Source organism: Somniosus microcephalus, chromosome 6 (genome assembly GCF_052327205.1).
Source record: "Somniosus microcephalus isolate GS21.2 chromosome 6, FLI_Smic_1.0, whole genome shotgun sequence".
Taxonomy (NCBI): Eukaryota; Metazoa; Chordata; class Chondrichthyes; order Squaliformes; family Somniosidae; genus Somniosus; species Somniosus microcephalus.
The window spans coordinates 47,293,948-47,317,811 of NC_140992.1; the positions used below are offsets into that span (position 1 = coordinate 47,293,948).

The 23,864-nt window shown below is 44.1% G+C and overlaps 1 protein-coding gene across 5 annotated transcripts in view; it reads left to right on the forward strand.

Moving 5' to 3' along the window:
- The window catches only part of atp11b (ATPase phospholipid transporting 11B), a 194,878-nt gene that overhangs the window by 85,656 nt on the left and 85,358 nt on the right, over positions 1-23,864 (forward strand). For all 5 annotated transcript variants that reach the window (XM_085990141.1, XM_085990139.1, XM_085990137.1 and 2 more), the window contains 4 exons: positions 1,664-1,732; positions 2,669-2,742; positions 3,318-3,421; positions 15,117-15,298. In XM_085990141.1, the coding sequence (XP_085846267.1) occupies positions 1,664-1,732; positions 2,669-2,742; positions 3,318-3,421; positions 15,117-15,298 (429 nt within the window). The remainder of the gene's footprint in view (positions 1-1,663; positions 1,733-2,668; positions 2,743-3,317; positions 3,422-15,116; positions 15,299-23,864) is intronic.

Genomic DNA, 23,864 nt, shown 5'->3' on the forward strand with positions numbered 1-23,864 from the left:
ATGCATGCATAATGTGCATTCAGAAAAGTATGCTAATATGCACAGGAGTTCATTGCACATGTTGTAGTATGCACTCATGGAGTGAAATCATTAGTTTGAAGCTATTGTAATCTTGCACTTAAACCTGTGCTGTTGGCTGTCAATGCCTGGGAACACTTTCTGGGATTCACCAAGACCGATTACTGAGAAGAGCAGCAAAGCTGCCAAATATGTCTTGATGTTCTGGGTAGCTCCCACACCAGAGAGTTAGGTTTTGGGTTCAAGCCCCACTCTAGAGACTTGAGCACATAATCTCATCTCACATTTCAGTACAGTACTTCATTGGCTGTAAAGCACGTTGGGACATCCTGAGCTCGTGAAAGGCATTATATAAATGCAAGCTCGTTTTTTTTGTCTTCTCTCCTGTATCCTCTCTCTCTCTCTTTCTCATTTTTCTTTCCTTATTTTTCCTCCTTTCTCCTCTTTCCTCCTCCTCTCCTCCTTCGGCCTTTCTACAAGGTGTTGGGCTGGTTTTAAAATTAACAGGCTGAAAGTAAAGTGTTTACTGAATTTTCATCAATTACATTAAATTGCACAAAATCTTACTCATTTAGATTCATACCACATTCTGCTTTTGTGCTAAACTTCCATCCAACAAATTAAGAAGTATCTATTTTATGCCCAAATGGCTATAGCCCTGACTTATAGTATGAATGTAAGAAGTCACACAACACCAGGTTATAGTCCAACAGCTTTATTTGAAATCACAAGCTTTCGGAGCGCTGCTCCTTCTTCAGGTGAAGAAGGAGCAGTGCTCCGAAAGCTTGTGATTTCAAATAAAGCTGTTGGACTATAACCTGGTGTTGTGTGACTTCTTACATTTGTCCACCCCAGTCCAACTCCGGCATCTCCACACCATGTATAGTATGAATGGTATGCCACTGCTTCCAGAAGAGCAATCGCTTCAGGTTTACTTCTCCACTTCCCCGCCCCCCCCCCCCCCCCCCCCGCCCCCGATGGTGAAGCAGCAATGTAAATGGCTTCCATTGACCATGGCACCTGCTGTTTTGTTGTCGGCAGAGTGACTGCTCAGTCTGTGTGTGTCGGCTAACACTGATTTTCTGTTTGTTGACGTGTATGGCATTTCTTTCATCATGCGAATGTCTGGCAGCCAGAAATGAAAGTATTAGTGTAATTTTCACACTTCTGCCCTTTTGTCGCACAAGCTGTGGAATCCACCTCGCACTGTAAATAAAGCAGATATTCACAGCACCAGAGCTTTGGTATATTACACACTGCACATAGCAAAATCAAATAAAAGCAGCTTGGCAACTTAAATATGATGGTGACCCTTTCAGATGATTTGAATCTTACTACAATCACTAACTGTAACCTGGTTGATTAAATAATGAAATGCAAAATCTGTTATCTAAAGCCATCCTTAATTGTGAAATATCATGCTGTTACTGAATGAAGCAGATGACCTTTGCTGCATCATATTTTTAAATCAGTTAATTGTTTTGTTTTGCCCCAGTGTTCTTCCATTTGCTAAAAAAAAATAGTAACTCGGGCTACAGTACAGTTCCACGAGCACTGGCAGTCTCCTGTTACTCCACATGGCTATTTTCAGGTCTGCTGTCTGTATTGACGATGCATTTAAGATATTTTGTTTTCCCTCATATAGGATTGGGGTTACATTTGCAGGATCTGATGATGAAAATATATTACTTAATATATTTGGAAAGACTGAAAGGTAATCTAAAGCTTTGTGCATGTCCTTGATATGTTTTCTCAAATTGTGAAGGGAATGATTACAAGAAATTTAAATTCAGGCATTTAAAAGATGATCATAAACTACAAGCAAATCTAAAGATGAGGTTTTCTCTCTGATTTTTCTCTCCTTGTTTCCGAATGTACAGACATGTGTTAAGATATGGTTCCACTGATATCTCATTCAAGTGGCCATTCTTCATGTGCCAGCCTGGATCGTGAGTGTCAGCAGGCTGTTGGGGGACATCGCAGCTGTTCCCAATTCTGTATCTGTCCAACATCCACACTTTGCCATCTAGTAAGCCTTGTGGGAATCAGAAACTGGACCCCAGCTTATATTACCCTCCGAAGCTAAGAGTCCTGAGGCCAATTGCAATACTCCTACCACTGTCCTAGATGAAGTTGGCTTTCTCACCTTGGATGGGAATCAAACTTTGGAACTTTTTGTATTGTATAACTGCGTGCTACGCTGGACAGTGTATTAAAGATGAAGTTTTCATTCAATTTCACCTACCCACCATTACTGTTTGATAATGTATTGAAGAGCGCATTTACACTGCAACTGTAGTGTTAATGCTAAGCAGTTTCGCTTCACGTCGATGTTGCACTTGTAGTGTAAATGAGTATTGTTTATAATTACTAGATCATCACCCATGAAGTTGCTCATGAGTTCTGTGTGATCTACGGTACAGTTTCTGATGATTTCCATGGTCCTGCTGCAGCCTCAGTGCCAAGTTGTTTAGTCCATCACTGAAATGCAATAAATGTACTGAAGTATATGCCACATGATTGACATGCGATAAAAGCAGTACTGATGCTGAAAAATACAGTTCTCAGATATATTTTTAATACTATTCAGCTTGCAGTTAAAAATTCCTTAAGATGCAGATAACTTTTTTTGTTTCTTCCCTTTCTACAGATACAAACTTCTTGATGTTTTAGAGTTTGATGCAGATCGCAGGCGAATGAGTGTGATTGTAGAAACACCACAAGGTACATTGATAATACATCCTAACTCCACATAAGAGCTTAAGAGAACATTAAGATGCATATTGTTAATGCACAGTAAATGTGTGCATGTAAGGAAAAACTTACAACATAAAAATAAACTTTATATATTCAGTTGGCACATAAGTAGATGAGGCAATCTAATACTAGTGATGGACTGCACATATAACAGCAAAAGTATGATAAAATCCTGTTAATTATCCAACTGTGTATTCAGAGCTGGCAGCACTAATATGGCACTGAATTGAAAAGCACCTTTTGGTAAATATGATTTTTCCAGTCGGCTTAGAAACTATGCAAACATATACACATCAGACAATTTTGAATTTTGGTCTGATAATCCATTTAACAATCATAATTTTCATAATCTATTTGTACAGTAGGAAATATCATGTTTTGCTACTGTTGTATTTAAAAGTTTTCTGGGACAGTAAGTTCATTGAAACAATTTACATGCATAGAAGACCATTCTAATGAATGAGGAAATATAGGCGTTTAAATTTACATGTAAATAAATACTTTTCACATCATTGAGAGGTCGTAACATCTGATTGTTTCAGGAGATATGATAATGTTCACTAAAGGGGCAGAATCTTCCATCCTTCCATTAGCCAAAAGTGGGGCAGTATCTCTAATGAGCGCACATGTGGATGAACTTGCTATGGTAAGTCATGCACCTTTTTCATAGAATTATGGGGGAGAAAATTGGGCTCTGTAGCATCCGTTTTTTAGGCGCAATGTGGCCGAACGCTTGAAAATGGGATCTGAGATGCGCATGCAAACTTAGACGCCATCTTGGTAAAGGGGTTTACGCGCGGACCTAACAACCGCCGGCAACATGCAGAGCAGGCAGATTATGACGTCAATTAGTGTGCAACACTGATTTACGCCAGTGCTGCCATTTTCAAAAGCCCGCTCCAGCCTACGCCGTGTCTTTACTTTGCACAGCTGGACACGTGTTAAACGGTATGAAGGACCACAACTGCTATTTCTAGGGATCATGAACTACTTACAGGTTAGTTGCTAGATTATTTCTTCTGGTTGCTAGTGTAATTGTATGCTTTTTTGGAGCTTTTCTATACTTGACTAAAGTTTGAATAGTGTACAGGGAGTAGTCTAGCTGATGCTGAAGTACTTTTTTTTTTATTTGAAAGCTTGTGCTGAGACAAGTTACTTACAGACATGGGTGCCTTGGTAGGGCTTTCTCTGGGAATTGAGCATCACCACGAGAATGAAGAGAGGCCATGCAGAGCAGGACAAACTGCTAGAAGAGGGAGGGAGAAGGGCTCTCAGCAGGAGGCTGTATCCACTGACGGTCTTTAGGAAGCAATTCTCTTACCTCCACTTCAGCAAGGACCAATGCTTGAGACGTCTTTGCTTCACAAAAGAGGTTGTGACGGAAATCTGCCAACTGCTGCAGCCACAAATGCAACCTCAAAGTAGAGTAAGGACAGCATTGCCTGTGGCTGTCACCATGACCGTGGCTCTTAACTTTTGTGTGTCTGGCTCCTTCCAGGCTGCTACTGGAGGTATAAGCAACATCTCGCCCTCCGGCAAGCTGGCACCTGCGCTATCCTTTCTCCCCCCACCCTGGCTCCTGCATACTTGTTCCTGGTGTCTGCCCACATGCAGATCCCTCCTTTATCCTAGCCTCTAAAATACATACACTGTCAGAAACATAGACATAGAAACATAGAAGATAGGAGCAGGAGTAGGCCATTCGGCCCCTCGAGCCTGCTCCACCATTCAATGCGATCATGGCTGATTATCCAAATTCAGTACCCGGTTCCTGCTTTCTCCCCATACCCCTTGATCCCTTTAGCCTTAAGAAATATATCCGACTCCTTCTTGAATATATTTAATGAATTGGCCTCTACTGCCTTCTGTGGTAGAGAGCTCCACAGGTTCACCACTCTCTGGGTGAAGAAATTCCTCCTCATTTCTGTCCTAAATGGCCTACCCTTTATCCTTAGACTGTGTCCCCTGGTTCTGGACTCCTCCAACCATCGGGAACATCCTTCCTGCATCTAGTCTGTCCAGTCCTGTCAGAATTTTGTAAGTTTCAATGAGATCACCTCTCATTCTTCTAAACTCCAGCGAGTACTAGCCCAATCGACCCAATCGCTCCTCATACGTCATTCCTGCCATCCCAGCTATCAGCCTGGTGAATCTTCGCTGAACTCCTTCCATGGCAAGAACATCCTTCCTCAGATAAGGCGACCAAAACTGCACACAATACTCAAGGTGTGGTCTCACCAAGGCCCTGTACAACTGCAGCAAGACATCCTTGATCCTGTACTCAAACCCTCTCGCTACGAAGGCCAACATACCATTTGCCTTCTTAACCGCCCGCTGCACCTGCATGCTTACCTTCGGCGACTGGTGCACAAGGACACCCAGGTCTCGTTGCACTTCCCCTTCTCCCAATCTATTGCCATTTAGATAATCTGCCTTCCTGTTTTTGCCACCAAAGTGGACAACCTCACATTTATCCACGTTATATTGCATCTGCCATGTTTCTGCCCAATCACCCAACCTGTCCAAATCATCCTGGAGTTTCTCGACATCCTCCTCACAGCACACACACCCACCCAGCTTTGTGTCGTCTGCAAATTTGGAGATATTACATCTAGTTCCCTTGTCTAGATCATTAATATATATTGTGAATAGCGGGGGTCCAAGGACCGATCCCTGCGGTACCCCACTAGTCACTGCCTGCCACTCGGAAAAGGACCCATTTATTCCAACTCTGCTTTCTGTCTGCCAACCAGTTCTCTATCCAAGTCAATACCTTGCCCCCAATCCAATGTGCCTTAACTTTACATGCTAATCTCTTATGCGGGACCTTATCGAAAGCCTTCTGAAAGTCCAGATACACCACATCCACTGGTTCTCCCTTATCTATTTTACCAGTTACATCCTCTCAAAATTCCAGTAGATTAGTCAAGCACGATTTACCTTTTGTGAATCCATGTTGGCTTTGTCTGATCCTGTCACTGTTTTTCAAGTGCTCTGCTATTACATCTTTTATAATGGACTCTAGCATTTTCCCCACTACCGATGTCCGGCTTACCAGTCTGCAATTCCCCGTTTTCACTCTACCACCTTTTTTGAATAGTGGGGTAACATTAGCTACCCTCCAATCCATGGGTACTGTTCCAGATTCCATCGAATGTTGGAAGATGATCAGCAATGCTTCTACTATTTCTAGGGCCACTTCCTTAAGTACCCTAGGATGTAGATTATCAGGCCCTAGGGATTTATCGGCCTTCAATCCCATCAATTTCCCTAACACCATTTCCCTACAATTACTGATTTCTTTCAGTTCCTCCCTTTCATCAAACCCTATGTTCCCCGGCATCTCTGGGAGGTTATTTGTGTCCTCCTTTGTGAAGACAGAACCAAAATATGTATTTAGTTGGTCTGCCATTTCTTTGTTCCCCATTATAAATTCCCCTGATTTTGACTGCAAGGGACCTACGCTTGACTTCACCAATCTTTTTCTCTTCACATATCTATAAAAGCTTTTACAGTCAGTTTTTATGTTCCCTGAAAGCTTACTCTCATTCTATTTTCCCCTTCTTAATTAATCCCTTTGTCCTCCTTTGTTGAATCCTAAGTTGCTCCCAATCCTCAGGATTATTGCTTTTTCTGGCCAATTTATATGTCCTCTCCTTGGATCTTAATTTCCCTCGTTAGCCACGGTTCAGTCACCTTTTTTGTTTTATTTTTGTGCCAAACTGGGATGAACATTTTCTGTAGTTCATCCATGCGGTCTTTGAATGTTTGCCATTGCCTAGCCACCGTTAACCCTTTGAGTGACATTCCCTAATCAATGCTACCCAACTCGTGCCTCAGACCATCGTAGTTTCCTTTATTTAAATTTAGGACCCTAGTCTCGGAGTCAACTACTTCATTCTCCATCTTAATGAAGAATTCGATCATATTATGATCGCTCCGACCCAAGGGGCCTCGTACAACAAGATTGCTAATTAATCCTTTCTCGTTACATAATACCCAGCCTAAGATGGCCTGATCTCTGGTTGGTTCCTCGACATATTGGTCCAGGAAACCATCCCGTAAACACTCCAGGAATTCCTCCTCCACAGTATTGTTACTAATTTGGTTAGCCCAATCTATATGTAGACTAAAGTCACCCATGATGACTGCTGTGCCCTTATTGCACGCTTCTTTAATTTCCCTTTTAATGCCATCCCCAACCTCCGCCTTACTGTTTGGAGGTCTATATACCACTCCCACTAACGTTTTCTGCCCCATGGTATTTCTCAATTCTACCTATACAGATTCCACATCATCAGAGCTAATATCCTTCCTTACAATTGTGTTAATCCCTTCTTTAACCAGTAATGCTACCCCACCTATCTTTCCTGAATATCGAATACCCCTGGATGTTGAGTTCCCAGCCTTGGCCATCCTTGAGCCACGTTTCCGTAATCCCAACCAAATCATATTCGTTTACCTCTATTTGCGCAGCCAATTCATCCACCTTATTATGAATGCTCCTCGCATTAAGACACACAGCCTTCAGGCTTATTTTTTTAACACTCTTAGACCTATTAGAATTATTATTTACTGTGGCCATGTTTGATTTAAACTGTTGATTTCTCTGACTGCCACTTTTGGTTTTTCTCCTTCCTTTCTTTTGCTTTTATCCTTGTTTCCCTTTCCTCTGTCCCCCTGCTCAGGTTCCCAACCCCCTGCCATCTTAGTTTAAACCCTCCCCCAGAGCACTAGCAAACACACCCCCTAGGACATCGGTTCCAGCCCTGCCCAGGTGCAAACCGTCCAGTTTGAACTGGTCCCACCTCCCCCAGTCAGTCTCTGAGTTGGTGATTGCGAGCGTAAGATCGAGTAACGGTGTCTCTTCACCTTCACTGTTGTCTTCCTCTTCCTCCACTTACTGGGAAGATTCCAGTTCTTTGATATCTGAAATGACTAGGGTTGCATTGTGGTGAAGGGAGAGGAGAAAGTAAGAAGTGCATGTTTGCACATCTGCAGCTTCTGAGTTAGAAGAGATTGCGGAATGAGAGAAGGAGGATTAGGTATGCAGATACCCTCATCATCGATCCCTTCAGCCCCGCCAGTGGCTATAGCCTCAGTGATGCCCCTACCCGTGATAGTCTTCTCCATTGGCGTCAATACATGCAGGCCTGCTTGACCTCCTTCAGTTCTTTCCTGCTGCTTGCTGTTATGCGCCACCTTCTCCTGCAAGAGGGAGTGTGTCAGTGACTGTTCTGCAATATGTTTGGGTGATGTGGCTGTCATGGTTGAATAGCTGCCAATGTGTGCAAGCTGAGTTGGTGCGAGGCTTGCAACAGTGCCAAGTGTATGAGGGTGAGGTAAAGCATATGAATTGAAGGGTTGAGTACTGATTAATAGATTGTTGGTAGGTGGGTGTTGGGGGTGAAGTGAATTGAGTAGTGGATGAGGCTAGTGGTGCAGTTGGTTAGATATGCCATTTGAAGATGAACTCACTCATTTTGACAACTCGTGTCAGAGTGTTAAACTCCTTCCTGCACTGCAACCAAGTTCTTTAAGCAGCACTCCTGGCATTGACCTCTGCCGCTACTTGTTCCCACTGCCTCCTGAGCATTTGTCTGGAGGATTCCCTATGGATACAAGACGTCTCTCCTCCTTTCCACCTCTTCCACCAAGACCTCCAGTGGGTGGTCTGAAAACCTTGATGCTCGTTCTCTCATGTTCAGCCATTGCTCAAAGTATCAGTCCAGATTGACTTTTGAAAAAACTCCCACCAGTTCTTGCAGCCACAATGCACCTCCCCTTTAAGAGATGCAGGCTGCCTTTATATAGTGCTAGCCATTCACAAAATCGGGGCCCACTGCTGATGCATGCAGCAAATGAACAACACAGCAATCATTTAAACAATTTAATGTGCTGTCTACAATGTAGTGAAAGGGCACAGGTTAATTGCATACCACGATCCCCATGCCTGTTTTCAGGGTTAGCCAATTTCACCCCCCTGGTCTCCAGATTTTCTCGTGCTTTAAAATGAAGCAAAAGCCAGGTACCAGTCCACGTATTCATATTTCTGGCACCGTTACCAAATTGTTAAATTAATGTCTATTGTCTGTTAACAATTTATTTTTGTGTATATAGCCCATAAAGATCCAACTGGGCAAAATCTTGATAACCATTTATCTATTTCATTCTCTTCAGTGTATTTTTGCCCCAGAAATTTAGTGTTTAAAATGTTGCATCTTTCCCATGGTTCCAATATTTTTCGATAATTGGTTACTTCAATCTGCATGGAGTGCTCCAACTGTAATTGTGAGGCTGTTTACAAACTTTTCTCCATTATTGATTGGTAGCTTAAGTTTGGCTCCCAGGCTCCCTCGTACTTTGTATGGCGTCTGCCATTGTGAAGATGAGGGAGAGTTTAAACTAGCATCGGGGAGGGTTTAAACTAGCTTGGCAGAGGGATGGGAACCTGAGTGTAGATTCAGAAGGGGGAGAAGAAAAGCTGGAAATGGAAGGCAGTAAATTAGTAAGTGAGTTTGGAAGACAGAGGAAACAAAGGCTAGAAAATAGAAGGGGTTTGGCAGTGCTTAATGGTATATACTTCAATGCAAGGAGTCTAGTGAATAAGGCAGATGAGCTGAGGGCACAGATAGACATGTGGAAGTATGATACAGCTATTACTGAAAAATGCTGAAAGGAGGGCAGGAATGGCACCTCTACATTCCTGGTTACAGGGTTTTCAGACGAGATAGAGAGGGGAATAAAAAAGATGGGGGGTGGTCGTAATATTCATTAAAGGAACGATTGTAGCTGTGAGGAGGGATAATATGTTGGAAGGATCATCAAATGAGGCCATATGGGTTGAACTGAATAAAAAAGGGGCAATTACACTGCTGGGAGTGTACTATAGACCCCCAAATAGTCAGAGGGAGATAGAAGAGCAAATATGTAGGCAAATTTCTGAAGTGCAAAAACAATAGGGCAGTAATAGGGGATTTCAACTACCCTAACATCAACTGGGATAGAATTAATGTAAAAGGTATAGAGGGTGCAGAATTCTTAAAATGCATTCAGGAGAACTTTTTTAACCAGTACGTAGCAAGCACAACAAAAGAGGGGGTGGTTCTGGACTTAGTTTTAGGGAATGAAGCTGGGCAGGTGGGTATCAGTGGGAAAGCATTTTGGTGGTAGTGATCATAATTCAGTTAGATTTAGCGTAGTTATGGAAAAGGACAAAGATAGATCGGGGTAAAAGTTCTTGATTGGGAGAGGGCCAATTTTACTAAGCTGAGATGTGATTTAGCAAAAGTGGACTGGAAGCAGCGGCTTGAAGGTAAATCAGTGTCCAAGCAGTGGGAGGCATTCAAGGCGGAGTCAGTGAGGGTTCAGAGCAAATGTGTTCCCACGAAGAAAAAGGGTGGACTCCCAAACCTAGAGCCCCCTGGATGTCATGGGGCATACAGAGTAGGATAAGACAAAAAAGGGAAGCATATGTCAGATACCGAGAGCTAAATACTGCAGAAAGCCGAGAGGAGTATAGAAAGTGCAGGGGCGAAATCAAAAAGGAAATTAGGAAAGCAAAGAGAGGGTGTGAAAAAATATTGGCAAGTAAAATCCAGGAAAACCAAAAGATGTTTTATAAATACATAATAGCAAGAGGATAACTAAAGAAAGAGTAGGGCCTATTAGAGACCGAAAAGGAAGCTTATGTGTGGAGACGGAAGACGTGGGTATGGTTGCTAATGAATACTTTGAGGCTGTCTTCACAAAAGAGATGGACGATGCAGACATTGTAGTTAAGGAGAAGGAGTGTGAAGTATTAGATAAGATGAACATAGTGAGAGGAAGTATTAAGGGTCTTAGCATCTTAGAAAGTAGATACATCACCAGGACCGGATGAAATGTATCCCAGGCTGTTGAGAAGCAAGGAAGGAAATAGCAGAGGCTCTGACCATTTTTCCAATCCTCTCTGGCTACAGGTGTGGTGCTGGAGGACTGCTAACATTGTACCGTCGTTTAAAAAGGGAGAAAAGGATAGACCGAGTAATTCCCCCCCCCCCCCCCCCCAACAACCCTACTTCCTGCTGTGTCCGCCCTGGAAAAAACTCTCTTACAACTGTACTTACAAAATCCCAACTGCCCAGCCTTTGGCCCTCCATTGACCACAACATTTCTGCAGCTATCGATCTGCTCAATCACACCCTCACCACCACCTTTGATGCACTAGTCCCTATTAAAACAATTACTCTCTCTCACCCTGGCCGTTCCCCCTGGTACGGCCCCCATCTTCACTCCCTTAAGTCCAAGGGGCGCAGACTTGAACGGATATGATGGACAACTGATTTAGCCATTCACCGCAAGATCTGGCTGGACCACATAAAGCATTTGCGGGTCCTGCTCTCATCTGCCAAAACTGTTCACTATTCCAGAATCATTCTGGAATGCAAAGATAACCCCGGCTTCTGTTCTCTACTGCTAACCATCTTCTTATACCACTCTCCCCATCTCCTCCACCCTCGCCTCCAACAAGAAGTGCGAGGAGCTCATGGAATTGTTTGTCTCTAAGATTGAAACCATCCGATCAGCTGCCTCTGCTACTTCCCTTCATTCCCCTAGCCCACCGGGCCAAACTTCCTCTAAGGTTCTCCCCTACCCTAGCCCTGAATTCTCATCTTTCTCCAGTTTCTCTCCGATTTCCCCTCATGACCTCTCCGTGCTCATCTTGTCCATGAGTCCCACATCCTGCTCCCTCGACCCTATTCCCACCAAACTGCTGACCACCCAACTCCCTTTTCTGGCTGACATTGTTAACGGTGCTCTCTCCTTAGGTACTGTCCCCCTCTCCTTCAAATCTGCCATCATCAACCCTCTCCTCAAAAAAACAACCCTTGACCCCCTGCATCCTTGCAAACTACCGCCCCATCTCCAACCTCCCTTTCCTCTCAAGTCTTTGAACGTGTTTTCACCTCCCAAATTTGTGCCCATCTTTCCTGGAACTCCATGTTTGAATCCTTCCAATCAGGTTTCCGCCACAGTACCAAAACAGCTCTCGTCAAAGTCACAAATGAGATCCTTTGTGACTGCGACAAAGCTAAATTATCCCCCCTCATCCTTGACTTGTCTGCAGCCTTTGACACGGTTGACCACTCCATCCTCCTCCAACGCCCCTCCACCATCGTCCAACCGGGTGGGACTGCACTCGCCTGGTTCCATTCTTATCTATCTAATTGTAGCCAGAGAATCACCTGCAATGGCTTATCTTCCCACCCTGCATCATTACCTCTGGTTTTCCCAAGGGTCTATCCTCGGCCCCCTCCTATTTCTCATCTACATGCGACATCATCCGAAAACACAGCGTCCACATGTACGCTGACGACACCCAGCCTTACCGTACCACCACCACTTCTCTTGACCCCCATGGTCTCTAAATTGTCAGACTTCTCGTCAGACATTCAGTACTGGATTAGCAGAAATTTTCTCCAATTAAATATTGAGAAGACCGAAGCTGTTGTTTTCTGTCCCCGTCACGAACTCCGTTCCCTAGCTACTGAGTCCATCCCTCTCCCTAACATCTGTCTGAGGCTGACCACGCTGTTCACAATCTTGGTGTCATATTTGACCGAGATGAGCTTCCAACCATACATCCACGGCATAACTAAAACCGCCTATTTCCACCTCCGTAACATCGCCCATCTCAGCCCCTGCCTCCGCTCATCTGTTGAAACCTTCATCCATGCCTTTGTTACCTCTAGACTTGACTATCCCAACGCACTCCTGGCTGACCGCCCATGTTCTCCCCTCCCACGTTCTCCCCTACGTAAACTTGAGGTCATTGCAAACTCAGCTGCCTGTGTCCTAAATCGCACCAAGTCCTGTTCACCCATCACCCCTGTGCTCGCTGACCTACATTGGCTCCTGGTTAAGCAACGCCTTGATTTCAAAATTCTCATCCTTGTTTTCAAACTCCTCCATGGTCTCACTCCTCCCTATCTCTGTAATCTCCTCCAGCCCCACAACCCCCCCACCCCCGAGATATCTGCGCTCCTCTAATTCTGCCCTCTTGAGCGTCCCAGATTATAATCGCTCAACCATTGGTGGTCATACCTTCTGTTGCCTAGGTCCTAAGCTCTGGTATTCCCTCCTTAAACACCTCTACCTCTCTTTCCTCCTTTTTAAGATGTTTGTTAAAATCTACCTCTTTGACCAAGCTTTTGGTCATCTGCCCTAAGTTCTCATGTGGCTCAGTGTCAGATTTTTGTCTTGTAACACTTCTGTGAAGCGCCTTGGGACATTTTACTACATTAAAGGCGCAATGTAAATACAATTTTTTGTTGTTGTGATTTAAGGGCTTTTGTTTCGATTACCCATCCAGAAGTCCACACCACATGTTGACCACTCTCTGACGATATTGTTGCTGCTATCAGTCCTAAATTTGCCTTTCACCAGTTTGAACGTGTGCCATCTTCTTCTTTTGGAGAAGATGACCTAGCCACTTGTGATCCTTCCAGGCTCTGAATTCACTCTGTACATGACAGATTGAGGAGAGGGCTCACAATCCAGGAGCTGGCCTGTCTTCATTAGCATAAGAGCAGCTGTGGGGGTGAGGGAGGGTGTGTGTGTGGGGGGGGGGGGGGGGGGGGGGGTGCGAAGTGGTTATACAACCCTTCTTGCAATGTACAGGAAACTTTCTGGTATCCGGCACGGACGGGACCGACGTGTTGCCGGTTCATCAACAATTCCGGATAACCGAACGCTATAGTAAAAGATACGGAGCTCAGAGTTCCGTATAAAGCAGCAAACCCTGTTGCAACAGCTTCAAAACAATCGGCACAAGTTGCAAGCGTCTCTGTAGCTTAGCAACAGCTTCAGCTACACCCTTGCACAGCAACAAGTGGAGTAATAAAAGTTATCTGAACCGACTCCTGAATTTTGCCGGTGGATAGAGCGTTCCGGTTATTTAGGGGCCGGTTAATCGAAAGTTTCCTGTATATGAAAATAGTTGGAGTTGGTTGGGACATTTTTTGTACTTCATGCCACAACTTGGCTCCGCTTGCCGACCAGTAGTAGCATCTAATTGGGAGGGTGAACCCTTTCTTGGGCTTGGGAGTTTCAGGCAGTGCAGAGAAATTTAGCTGTGCGCTTATTAGGATTGCAGAACTTTTTTTAAAAAGAAAAACACATTGCCTATTCAATGCCGCAGTATTTCCTGTGTTGAAAAATAATATTTTTTTGGTTTTGTTTCCCACAGCCAGTGATCGAATTACATATTAAGCTGGGTTGGTAGTTACTTATTTCGTGCTAATCAATGTATGTTAGTGTTGGGGAATGAAAATGTTTGCATTTCAGGCATCAATTGTTAACAACGGGTTCTCCCACATCAGGTATAGCAGTTAGATACCCTGCTCCAGCTAATCTCAGTACAGCACATCATACAACAGCCGTGCCACTTTTCCATTTACAATGCCAGCCATTCTGTATCCTCTAAATGAGATTTCAAATTAGTGCTAAACTAGGAACAGTTTTGTGCTGTTGGCACATGCCCACTACAAACTGGGAGACTGCCCAAATTCATTTTACATGGGGCCCATAATAGACTTCAGACAAGGAGACTTTCATTCAATTCGTCTGGCCCTAACTTTAAACTAGATTCCAGGAGTAAAGTGCTTGTATCTAACCTACTGAACCAAGTCCCCATGTTGCCAGATTTGGAAAAACAATTGAATTACATTTTTCCGTTTGTTGGTTTGTTAACCAAATTTGATATTAATAAATGAGCATAAAAAGGAAGGGGTTGAAACCAAAAACGATAAGGAGGAAATGTTTTTAAGAGAAAAGCAAATTCTAGGAATATTGCAAAACCAGTGTAAAAAGAGATTTAACTCAAGGATCCAGAATTTAATCATTAATGTATTCATTTGATTAAGTGGTCAGCCTCGGCTCAGTAGTAGCACGTGCCTCGGAGTCAAAAAGTCATGGGTTCATGCCCCACCCCGGAGGCTTGAGCACATTAATTTTGCTGACACTGAAGTGATGTACTGAGGGTACTGTCATAGGTGCCATCTTTCGGATGAGATTAAACTGAGGCACTGCCACTTGTTTAAGTGGGCATAAATTATCCCAAGGCGCTGTTTGAAGAAGAACAAAGGAATTCACCTACTATTCTGGCCAAATTGATTATCTGGTCATCTGCTTCTTTGTTGCTTGTGGGACATTGCTGTGTGCAATTGGCTGCTCCATTTCCCTACATAACAATGACTGAATCAAAAAGTAAGTATTTCATTGGCTATGCAGTGCTTTGGAACGTCCTGAGGATGTGCAAGGTGCAATATAAATAGCAAGTTTTTTTGTATTGTTTATAGAAAGGACTACGAACACTCTGTGTAGCATGCAAATATTTATCCAAGAATGAATATCAGGAGATAACATCACTGCTTCAGACAGCCAGGGCATCTCTGCAGCGACGAGAACAAGAAGTAGCAGATGTTTTCAATTTTATTGAGAAAGACCTGCACCTGCTGGGAGTTTCTGGAGTAGAGGACAAGTATGTTGTATGCTTTGTCATTATTGTTAGTCTAGTTAGATATCTATGAATACTCTTAGTTTGCCATGAAGTTAATAAATTATGTAAATATATTCATTAATATGAAAAGAAAGTAAATTAATAAAGTAATTATTCTGAGAACGAATTCTGTAGATTAAGAAGTTTTTATGCTGTGGATACTTCTGAAATGTTGCTGATTGGTCTATAGTAGAAGGCAAAAGATTATTTTGTTACATCTGTTTTGCAGCTGTTAATCATCTCTCACTTCATGAATACTGTAACTTATAACGGAAGTTTGGTTCCTTTTTTTAAACTAGTGTAAATGTAACCTCTGGAATGTATTGCACTAAATGTGCTGGAACCAATAGTCGCTTAATAATGCATTTCCAGCAATCCAATTATTTGTTTTTATTGCAATTTGAGAATGCACCATAGATGTTTTGTTCTATTGGCGTATTTAATCCTATCCTGGAAAATGAACAACTTCCACCAATATTCACTCAAATTGTGTTAACTGAATTCAGAGATTTACCAAAATACTAGGATACTTAAGTTCTTATTGGAATTGGAATTCAGGTTTGTACATTTTCCTTATCATTTCATCGACCATGCTGCATGTGCAAATGTGAAAATAAAGAACACATCAGGAAGATGGTGGTTTTCGGGGGGGAAAATCAAGTTGGCACCTGATACATTGCCAGAGAAATGAGTGGCATATTTTATGTTTACCACCAATTCCTGATGTGGATTCTGCTTATTTAAAAATTCATTCAGCCTCCATGTACAATCAGGAATTGCTATTAAGAGTATCGCGGTCTTTGCGTGAGATGACCTTTCCCCATCCTGCTATAACACAGTGTCACTTAAGAGGCAAGCGTTCTGTTTTATTTTTCCTATTTGAGGAAGTAGGCAGCTTCCCACATTTCCTAGTATTTTCAGCTATTTAGTAGAATTTAGTCTCTTTCTGGTCTTTAAGAACACAGCAATGATCTTTTTTAAAGTTTTGATGAAGTTTGATTAACCATTTTTCATCAAGGCTTGCAAGACTCTGCTGACCAACCTGACCCTAGATAACTCTAGGCTGCTGATTAGTGTTAGCTTCAAAATTTTTGTAGGATGCCATAGATGTTCCTTGTGAGACACCCACGATTATTCCATATTCATTTCAAGAGTAGAACGTGATTGGCTTAATAACTGAAAGCAGTTTCTGACCTCCAGAATGTCCAAGTTTAACTCAGCCTTGCACAAGGAGATATCCAGTACAGTGAAGCACTTCTAAACCCCCAGGACAGAGTGAGAAATTGAGTGAGTTGGGAGAATTTACAAGATTGTTCCTATAAAGCTACATCAGTTTAATTGAGTTTTCATTAGTTCCCATGGCTGGGGAGAAGGTGCAGTGTTCCTCAAAACCTCCTCTAACCATGCTGCAAATTAGTCTTATCTTTAGATTTGAATGCTGATATTGGCATTGGTAGATATCACCTGTGCGCCCTGGTCTTTGACTGACGGACAAGGGCATCACCGCCGTTGATGCAGCCTTTGGCGCCACGCAAAGCACTGGCTTCAGCCTCAAACAACTTTCACCCAGGTTGACTTCACCACTAATTCTGCACTGACTGTGCTTTGACTCTGGTAACAGCCCAGTGACACTAGCACTAATGGAAAAACAGAAGTCCATGGCATTGGCCAAGGATGCCCAACTAAAGGTGCAGATTAGAAATTCATTCCATTTGGTTTCTTTCAGCATTGAGGTTCTTTTAGCAAAAAGTTTTTTTTTAAGAAGTCTAGATCACAAAAACTGTACTCTGGAATCACAACAAAGATACTAATGAGTACAAAATCGACATTGATATCCTCCAACACGAATAGGGGGTGGGGGAGAGGAGGACACCTCCCAAGTAGAGTGGTTGGGGATAGTGGTCTGTTCAGTGAGGCTCTTGTGCGGATGGTGAAAGTGGATCATACAGAGAAAATGTAGTTGTCAGCATGGTTCTTCAAATGCATGGCTTTTACCCGTTGGGATCCAACAGTCATTCATAACAACAATTCTGGTCCCGAGGAACAATTCCACTTGGAAAACCTAGCAAACTAACTGTAATTGCTTCACGCACTGATATCAAATGATCAGTATAAATATTTAGGGTGGTATACCAGTATTTCTTTTGGGTTGCTGGAGTTTCTCCAAATTCATTTAGTCTCCATACTGCTGCCATCTCTGCTTGAGATTTACATCTAGCAGATGCAGTAATAGTAGAGCTTCTCATTCAATCCTATTTATGAAGTCTGTTTGATAATTGCAGCCATTTACACCCTGGATGAGACTTTAACTTGCAGGTCAAGTCAAATTCTTATCAACCCATGGGCTTGTGAAATCTCTTAAGACTATCACTTTGCCAGTCTTCATAATAACAACAAAAGTTAGTGAGTGTAGTGTATGTACCTTTAAGAGGAACTATGTTTTTGAAGCCCCTGTATACTGTAGTACCAGTAGTGACCACTCGGGTATATAAGCCTGTGTAGCGTCTTGTGTAGTTAGTTCACCTCCAGACTTTGTTCAGTAAACACTTGTTAAATCAACTCCTGCATTCCGTGTCTCCATTAACACACGGATCTAACAGTGGCGACGAGTTAGAAACGAACTTACCTGCAATTCGGCAGCACCTCAAGGGGGTCGATTCCTCAGACGAAGGTCGAAGCCAGAAGCAAAAAAAAACAAAAAAACTGTGGTTTCACCAGCAAAACGGGCTGGTGGCAGGTAGTGCACTGATCCTTCCTGGGCTGCGGCGGGCTAGAGCTCGATCGGGTGGCTCTGCAACGGGGCCGGGCAGCGAGTCGGGAAGCAGAAGCAAAGAGAGAGGGTGGAGCACTCAGGGCGCGGCCGGTGCTGCAAAGCAGGTCGGCGTTCGGACCGAGCAGAGGGAGGGGAAAGTCCCAGAGGGCCCACTCCACGACGGGAACGGTTCTCCAAGTAACGGAGAAACTATTGAAGCGATATATAAAAATTTTTTTTAAATAGAAATACCACGAAAAGCTGCAGGTCGCAACGGGAACCGCGGAGAACAGCGTTGGCAGCGGCGGGAAAGCGCGGGAGGCGCCATCTTAACTCGGCGGGGAAGAAAGAAAAGCGCGGGAAGCGCCATTTTAGATTTTCAAGATGCCGAAGACTGGCAATATTACTGCTTTCGATAGTGATATAGAAGATTGGACCACATGTGGAAAGAGTGGAGGTATATTGCAAGGCGAATGAAGTAGCGGATGATAAAAAGGCATCGGTACTTCTAAATCTGATGGGCGCAAGGACATATGGGCTGTTACGAAACTTGATCACTCCAGCCAAACCGATGGACAAGAATTTTAAGGAGATTGTTGATACCCTACAGGAGCACTTAAACCCAACACCACTGCTGATAGCGGAACGATTCAAATTCTTCAGGAGGAATCAGCACAAGAATGAAAGTAACGCTGATTACCTCACCGAATTACGAAAGCTGTCAAAGCACTGCCAAATCGGGGCAGGACTGGCAGATTCTCTACGAGACAAATTCGTCTGCGGTCTCCTAAGCGAAGGAACACAGAAAAGACTACTTTCTGAGAAAGATTTGACACTGGACAAGGCTTTCAGTGTGGCTGTATCATACGAAGCAGCAGCAAGAGGAGCTGCAGAGATACAGCAAAAGCCACAGGACTTTGGCACCCATGAAATGACACGGGGCTTCGAGAGATGTTATCGCTGCGGCAGATCCACCCATGACCAGAAGGACTGCTGATTCAAGGACAAAGCATGCAGGCAATGCGGAAAGATGGGACACATTGCATGTGTATGCAGATCTGGAAAGAAATCCGCTGACAGTAAAAAGGTCAATAAGGAAAAGTACAGAAAGGTGCAAATGATGACGGACAGTAGCTCCGAAGACCAGAAGAGCGATAGCGACTCCGGAAACAAGAGACTAAGCTGTCTCAAATTACATAATGTAATTGCCAAAGAAGATTACCAGACCATCTGGGTTACCCTCACGATAGCGGGGTCCCCAGTCAAAATGGAGCTAGATACAGGATCAGCTCTGACTGTCATAAGTCGACGGGATTACGAGCGGCTATTTCCGCATATACCTTTGAAAGACACATCCATTATCTTGAAAACATATACGGGGCAGAAAGTATACCCCAGAGGGAAAATAAGGGTGCCTGTTGTATACAACGGCAAGGAAATACAGAAGTTGTATTTATACGTTCTGCAAGATGGTGGTCCACCGTTGTTGGGACGTGAATGGATCAGAAAGATACGTTTAGACTGGCACTCCATTCAGGCACTGACGGTGACCAGTAAGAAAAAAAACGATGATGACGTCATACCTGGACGATTGAAAGAAATCTTGGCTAATGCCAAAGAAGTGTTTCAACAGGAACTAGGAACCCTGAAAGGCGCCACCGCCTCAATAAAAGTGGAAGATGCGGCAATTCCCAAGTTTTTTAAGGCAAGGCCGGTGCCATACGCAATTCGTCCAGCCGTCGAGGCAGAGCTGGAGAATTTGGAAAAAGCAGGCGTGTTATCCAAGGTAGATTGGAGCGAGTGGGCAACACCCATCGTCCCGGTCATGAAGAAAACGTTGAATAATGATAAATCTGAAGATCAGAGAAAAGTTCGCATCTGTGGGGACTTCAAGGTGACTGTAAACCCAGTTCTTCACACGGTACAGTATCCTCTTCCGAGGATAGAAGATATTTTCGCCTCACTATCCGGAGGGAAACGTTTCACCAAAATTGACTTAGCACAGGCATATCTACAGATGGAGGTTGAGGAGGCCTCTAAAAAGTATCTCACGATAAACACACATAAAGGCCTGTACCAGTACAATCGACTGGTTTTCGAAGTGGCATTAGCTCCGGCTATCTGGCAAAGAGCTATGGAGCAAGTCCTGCAAGGGATTCCGGGGACTCAATGCTACCTAGATGACATCCTTGTAACAGGAGAAAATGACAACGAGCACCTTGCCAACTTGGAGCAGGTGCTCACGAGGCTGAGAGAACGGGGCCTACGAGCAAATCGCCCCAAGTGCGAATTTTTCCAGAAACAAATATCATATTGTCGCCATGTCATTAACGAAGAAGGGTTGCATAAGTCACCTGAAAAAATTGAAGCGGTCGTAAAGGCCCCAGCGCCTGAAAATGTCTCACAATTAAGGTCGTTCCTGGGATTAGTAAATTACTATCATAAATTTTTACCAAACTTGTCGACGGTTCTGCACCCTCTTAATGCACTGCTACAAACGGGAGTAGTTTGGAAATGGAGCGAAGACTGTAAACGTGCCTTCCATAAATGCAAAGGCTTGATCACGTCCAGGGAAGTGTTGGCTCATTACAACACATCACTGCCAATCAGACTGGCGTGCGATGCATCCCCTTACGGCGTGGGAGCGGTATTATCGCATAGATTCCCTGATGGCTCGGAGCGGCCGATAGCTTTTGCGTCACGCTCATTGAACTCAGCTGAGCGTAACTATGCCCAGATCGACAGGGAGGCACTCAGCCTGGTGTGGGGGGTGAAGAAATTCAACGATTACCTACACGGACAAAAATTTACCTTGTTCACTGACCATCAACCCCTCGTCTCCATATTCAACCCTAAAAAGGGCGTTCCCATTATGACCGCGCAAAGGCTACAGAAGTGGTCCCTTTTCCTAGGGGCACACCAATATGACATAGAATACAAAGGAACAAAACAGCATGGGAATGCTGACAGGTTATCGCGCCTACCGTTGCCAACGGTGGAAGAGGTGCCTACAGTGGACCCAGTGGAGATGTTCCACTCGACCATAGTGGAATGTCTACCGGTGACAAATTTTACCATTGAAAAGGAAACGAGAAATGACCCGACTCTCTCACGAGTCTACGATTTAACGGTGAAGGGATGGCCAGCACATGGCGAACCACTGTTGCCAGCATTCTCACAAAGAGAACAGCTGTCAGTGTGCTGAGGAACCTTGATGTGTGGATCCAGAGTGGTGATTCCACCCAAACTCCAGGATAGAGTGCTAAAGGAGCTTCACGAGGGGCATCTGGGTGGAGTGAAAATGAAGAACTTAGCCAGAGCGTTTGTGTGGTGGCCAGGTATCGATGGAGACATTGAAGAAATGACCAAGAGCTGTCTAGGATGCCAGAAGGTCCAAAACACCCCACCACAAGCCCCTCTACATCCATGGGAGTAGCCCTCATCTCCATGGCAAAGGGTACATATCGACTTTGCTGGTCCATTTATGGACTCAATGTTCTTAATCGCAGTGGATGCACACTCCAAGCGGCCGGAGGTAATAAAGATGTCCTCCACCACCACGGAAAAAACCATCACAGTATTAAGGACCATATTCGCCAGGAATGGGCTGCCTGAACAGATCTGTTCTGATAATGGACCGCAATTTGTATCCGAAGAATTCAGGAAGTTCTTAAAAAAAACAAAAAAAAAAAAAAACAATGGGGTTAAGCACTACACGTCCGCCCCATACCATACCATCCCGCCACCAATGGATCGGCTGAGGTTTGTCCAGCCCTTCAAGAAGGCCATAAAGGCCATGGGTAATGAAGACACAAATCTACAACATAAGGTAGATAACTTCTTGTTTGCGTACAGGAATGCAACACGTGGTTACAAACCAAACCCCCGCCATGATGTTTTTCAATAGAAGACTAAGATGCCGACTGGATTTGGTCAAGCCAAACGTCAGAAGGGACGTAGAGAACCGGCAATTTCAAGGCATGAATGAAAGGCCAACTAGAACCTTCCAGATAGGTCAACCAGTTTTGGCCCGGGACTACCGTACCGAGAAATGGCAGCCTGGAACTATTTGCACATGACTAGGACCGCTGATGTATACCGTGGACATTGGAGAAAGCATAATAAGGCGCCATGCTGACCAGATCATAGTCATCCGAAAAAGGACAACCTACACCACAACTCTATACGCCTAGTGATGAAGCAGAGATACCCATAGTATCTACCTCCGATCCGGTGATACTGGAACCAGATGAACCCGACACTGGCATTGAAGCCGAATCGACCTTGCCAAAAGAACCTACTACACCACCGAGGCGTTATCCGGACCGAGTCAGGAAGCCTCCAGACACATACTGTGGCTACAAGAGCAGGTCAGAGGCTAGGTATTCTGCAGAGAGTGTCTCACCACCTGACTCCCCAAAGGTACAAGTCAGAGGTGTTTTGGAATACTCTCCACTTGCCTGGATGTGTGCAGCTCCAAACACTCAAGGAGCTCGACACCATCCAGGACAAAGCAGCCCGCTTAATTGGCACCCCATCCACCACCTTAAACAATCACTCCCTCCACCACCAGCGCACCGTGACTGCAGTGTGTACCATCTACAAGATGCACTGCAGCAACTCGCCAAGGCTTCTTCGGCAGCACAAACCAAACCCACGACCTCTGCCACCTAGAAGGACATGGGCAGCAGGCGCTTGGGAGTACCATCACCTCCACCTTCCTGACTTGGAAATATATTGCCGTTCCTTCATCATTGCTGGGTCAAAATCCTGGAACTCCCTCCCGAACAGCACTACGGGAGTACCTTCAACACAAGGACTGCAGTGGTTCAAGGCGGCGGCTCACCACCACCTTTTTAAGGGCAATTAGGGATGGGCAATAAATGTTGGCCTTGCCAGTGACACCCACCCCCCAGGACTGAATTTAAAAAAAAAATTAAAAAAAAATCAGATCTCAGGAAATTATACTGACAATGTTTTATCAACCATTTAACATTTCTTCCTGTGAAAGAAGATATCACATGTGGCCAAGTCATCAGCTTATTATGCAGCTAGGATGAAAGACCTTTGTTAGTTCAGACAATTATTAAATAAGTTAGCAAACTGGGTAGTTGAGTGCATCTCCTTATGTTGCTTCATTGGCAAAGCAGGACCCACTGGGGCGAAGCTCACTCAGCTTGTGTGCTGGTTGGGCGAACTTGTGCAGGGTTCCCTCAAGGCTATTTCTAAGATAGTTGCCTGGAGCAGCTTGTATGCTGTCACAAATCATTTAAGTGCTGTGGCTCTGCTGTGCTCCAAGATGGCCCAAAAATTCAATCTCTGAGGGATAATACTGCTTGGAGAAACTACCTTATTATATGTGGAGGATAAACAAATAAAAAGAAAATGATAATTACTTACCGTAGGTAAAGGCTTCTTCATTCTTGAGCTTTAGCCTCCACATATAAAGCACCCTCCTGGCGAATCCCAATTTTCTCTAACAGTTATTTATTACTGTAAAATGTCAGTGCTCTTCGTGGTCCTGCAGGTTTTATTGCTGCCTTTGCCAGACAGAAGAGTGAAGGTCTGTCTCAAGCTGATGCTGTGATACATAAGGGTGGAGACAAGGTTCCAGACTCCCAAAACATGAAGTTCAAGTGACAGGGTTCCTGGTAACTTCCCCTGTGAGATAACAGCAATTCCTGATTGTGTCTAGATGTTGAACTTTGCTCATACAATGATGAAGAGTCTTTATTGTAAGTAATCTATTCTTGTGTTTCATATTTTTAATTGATTTTAGTTGTATCTAACATTTGG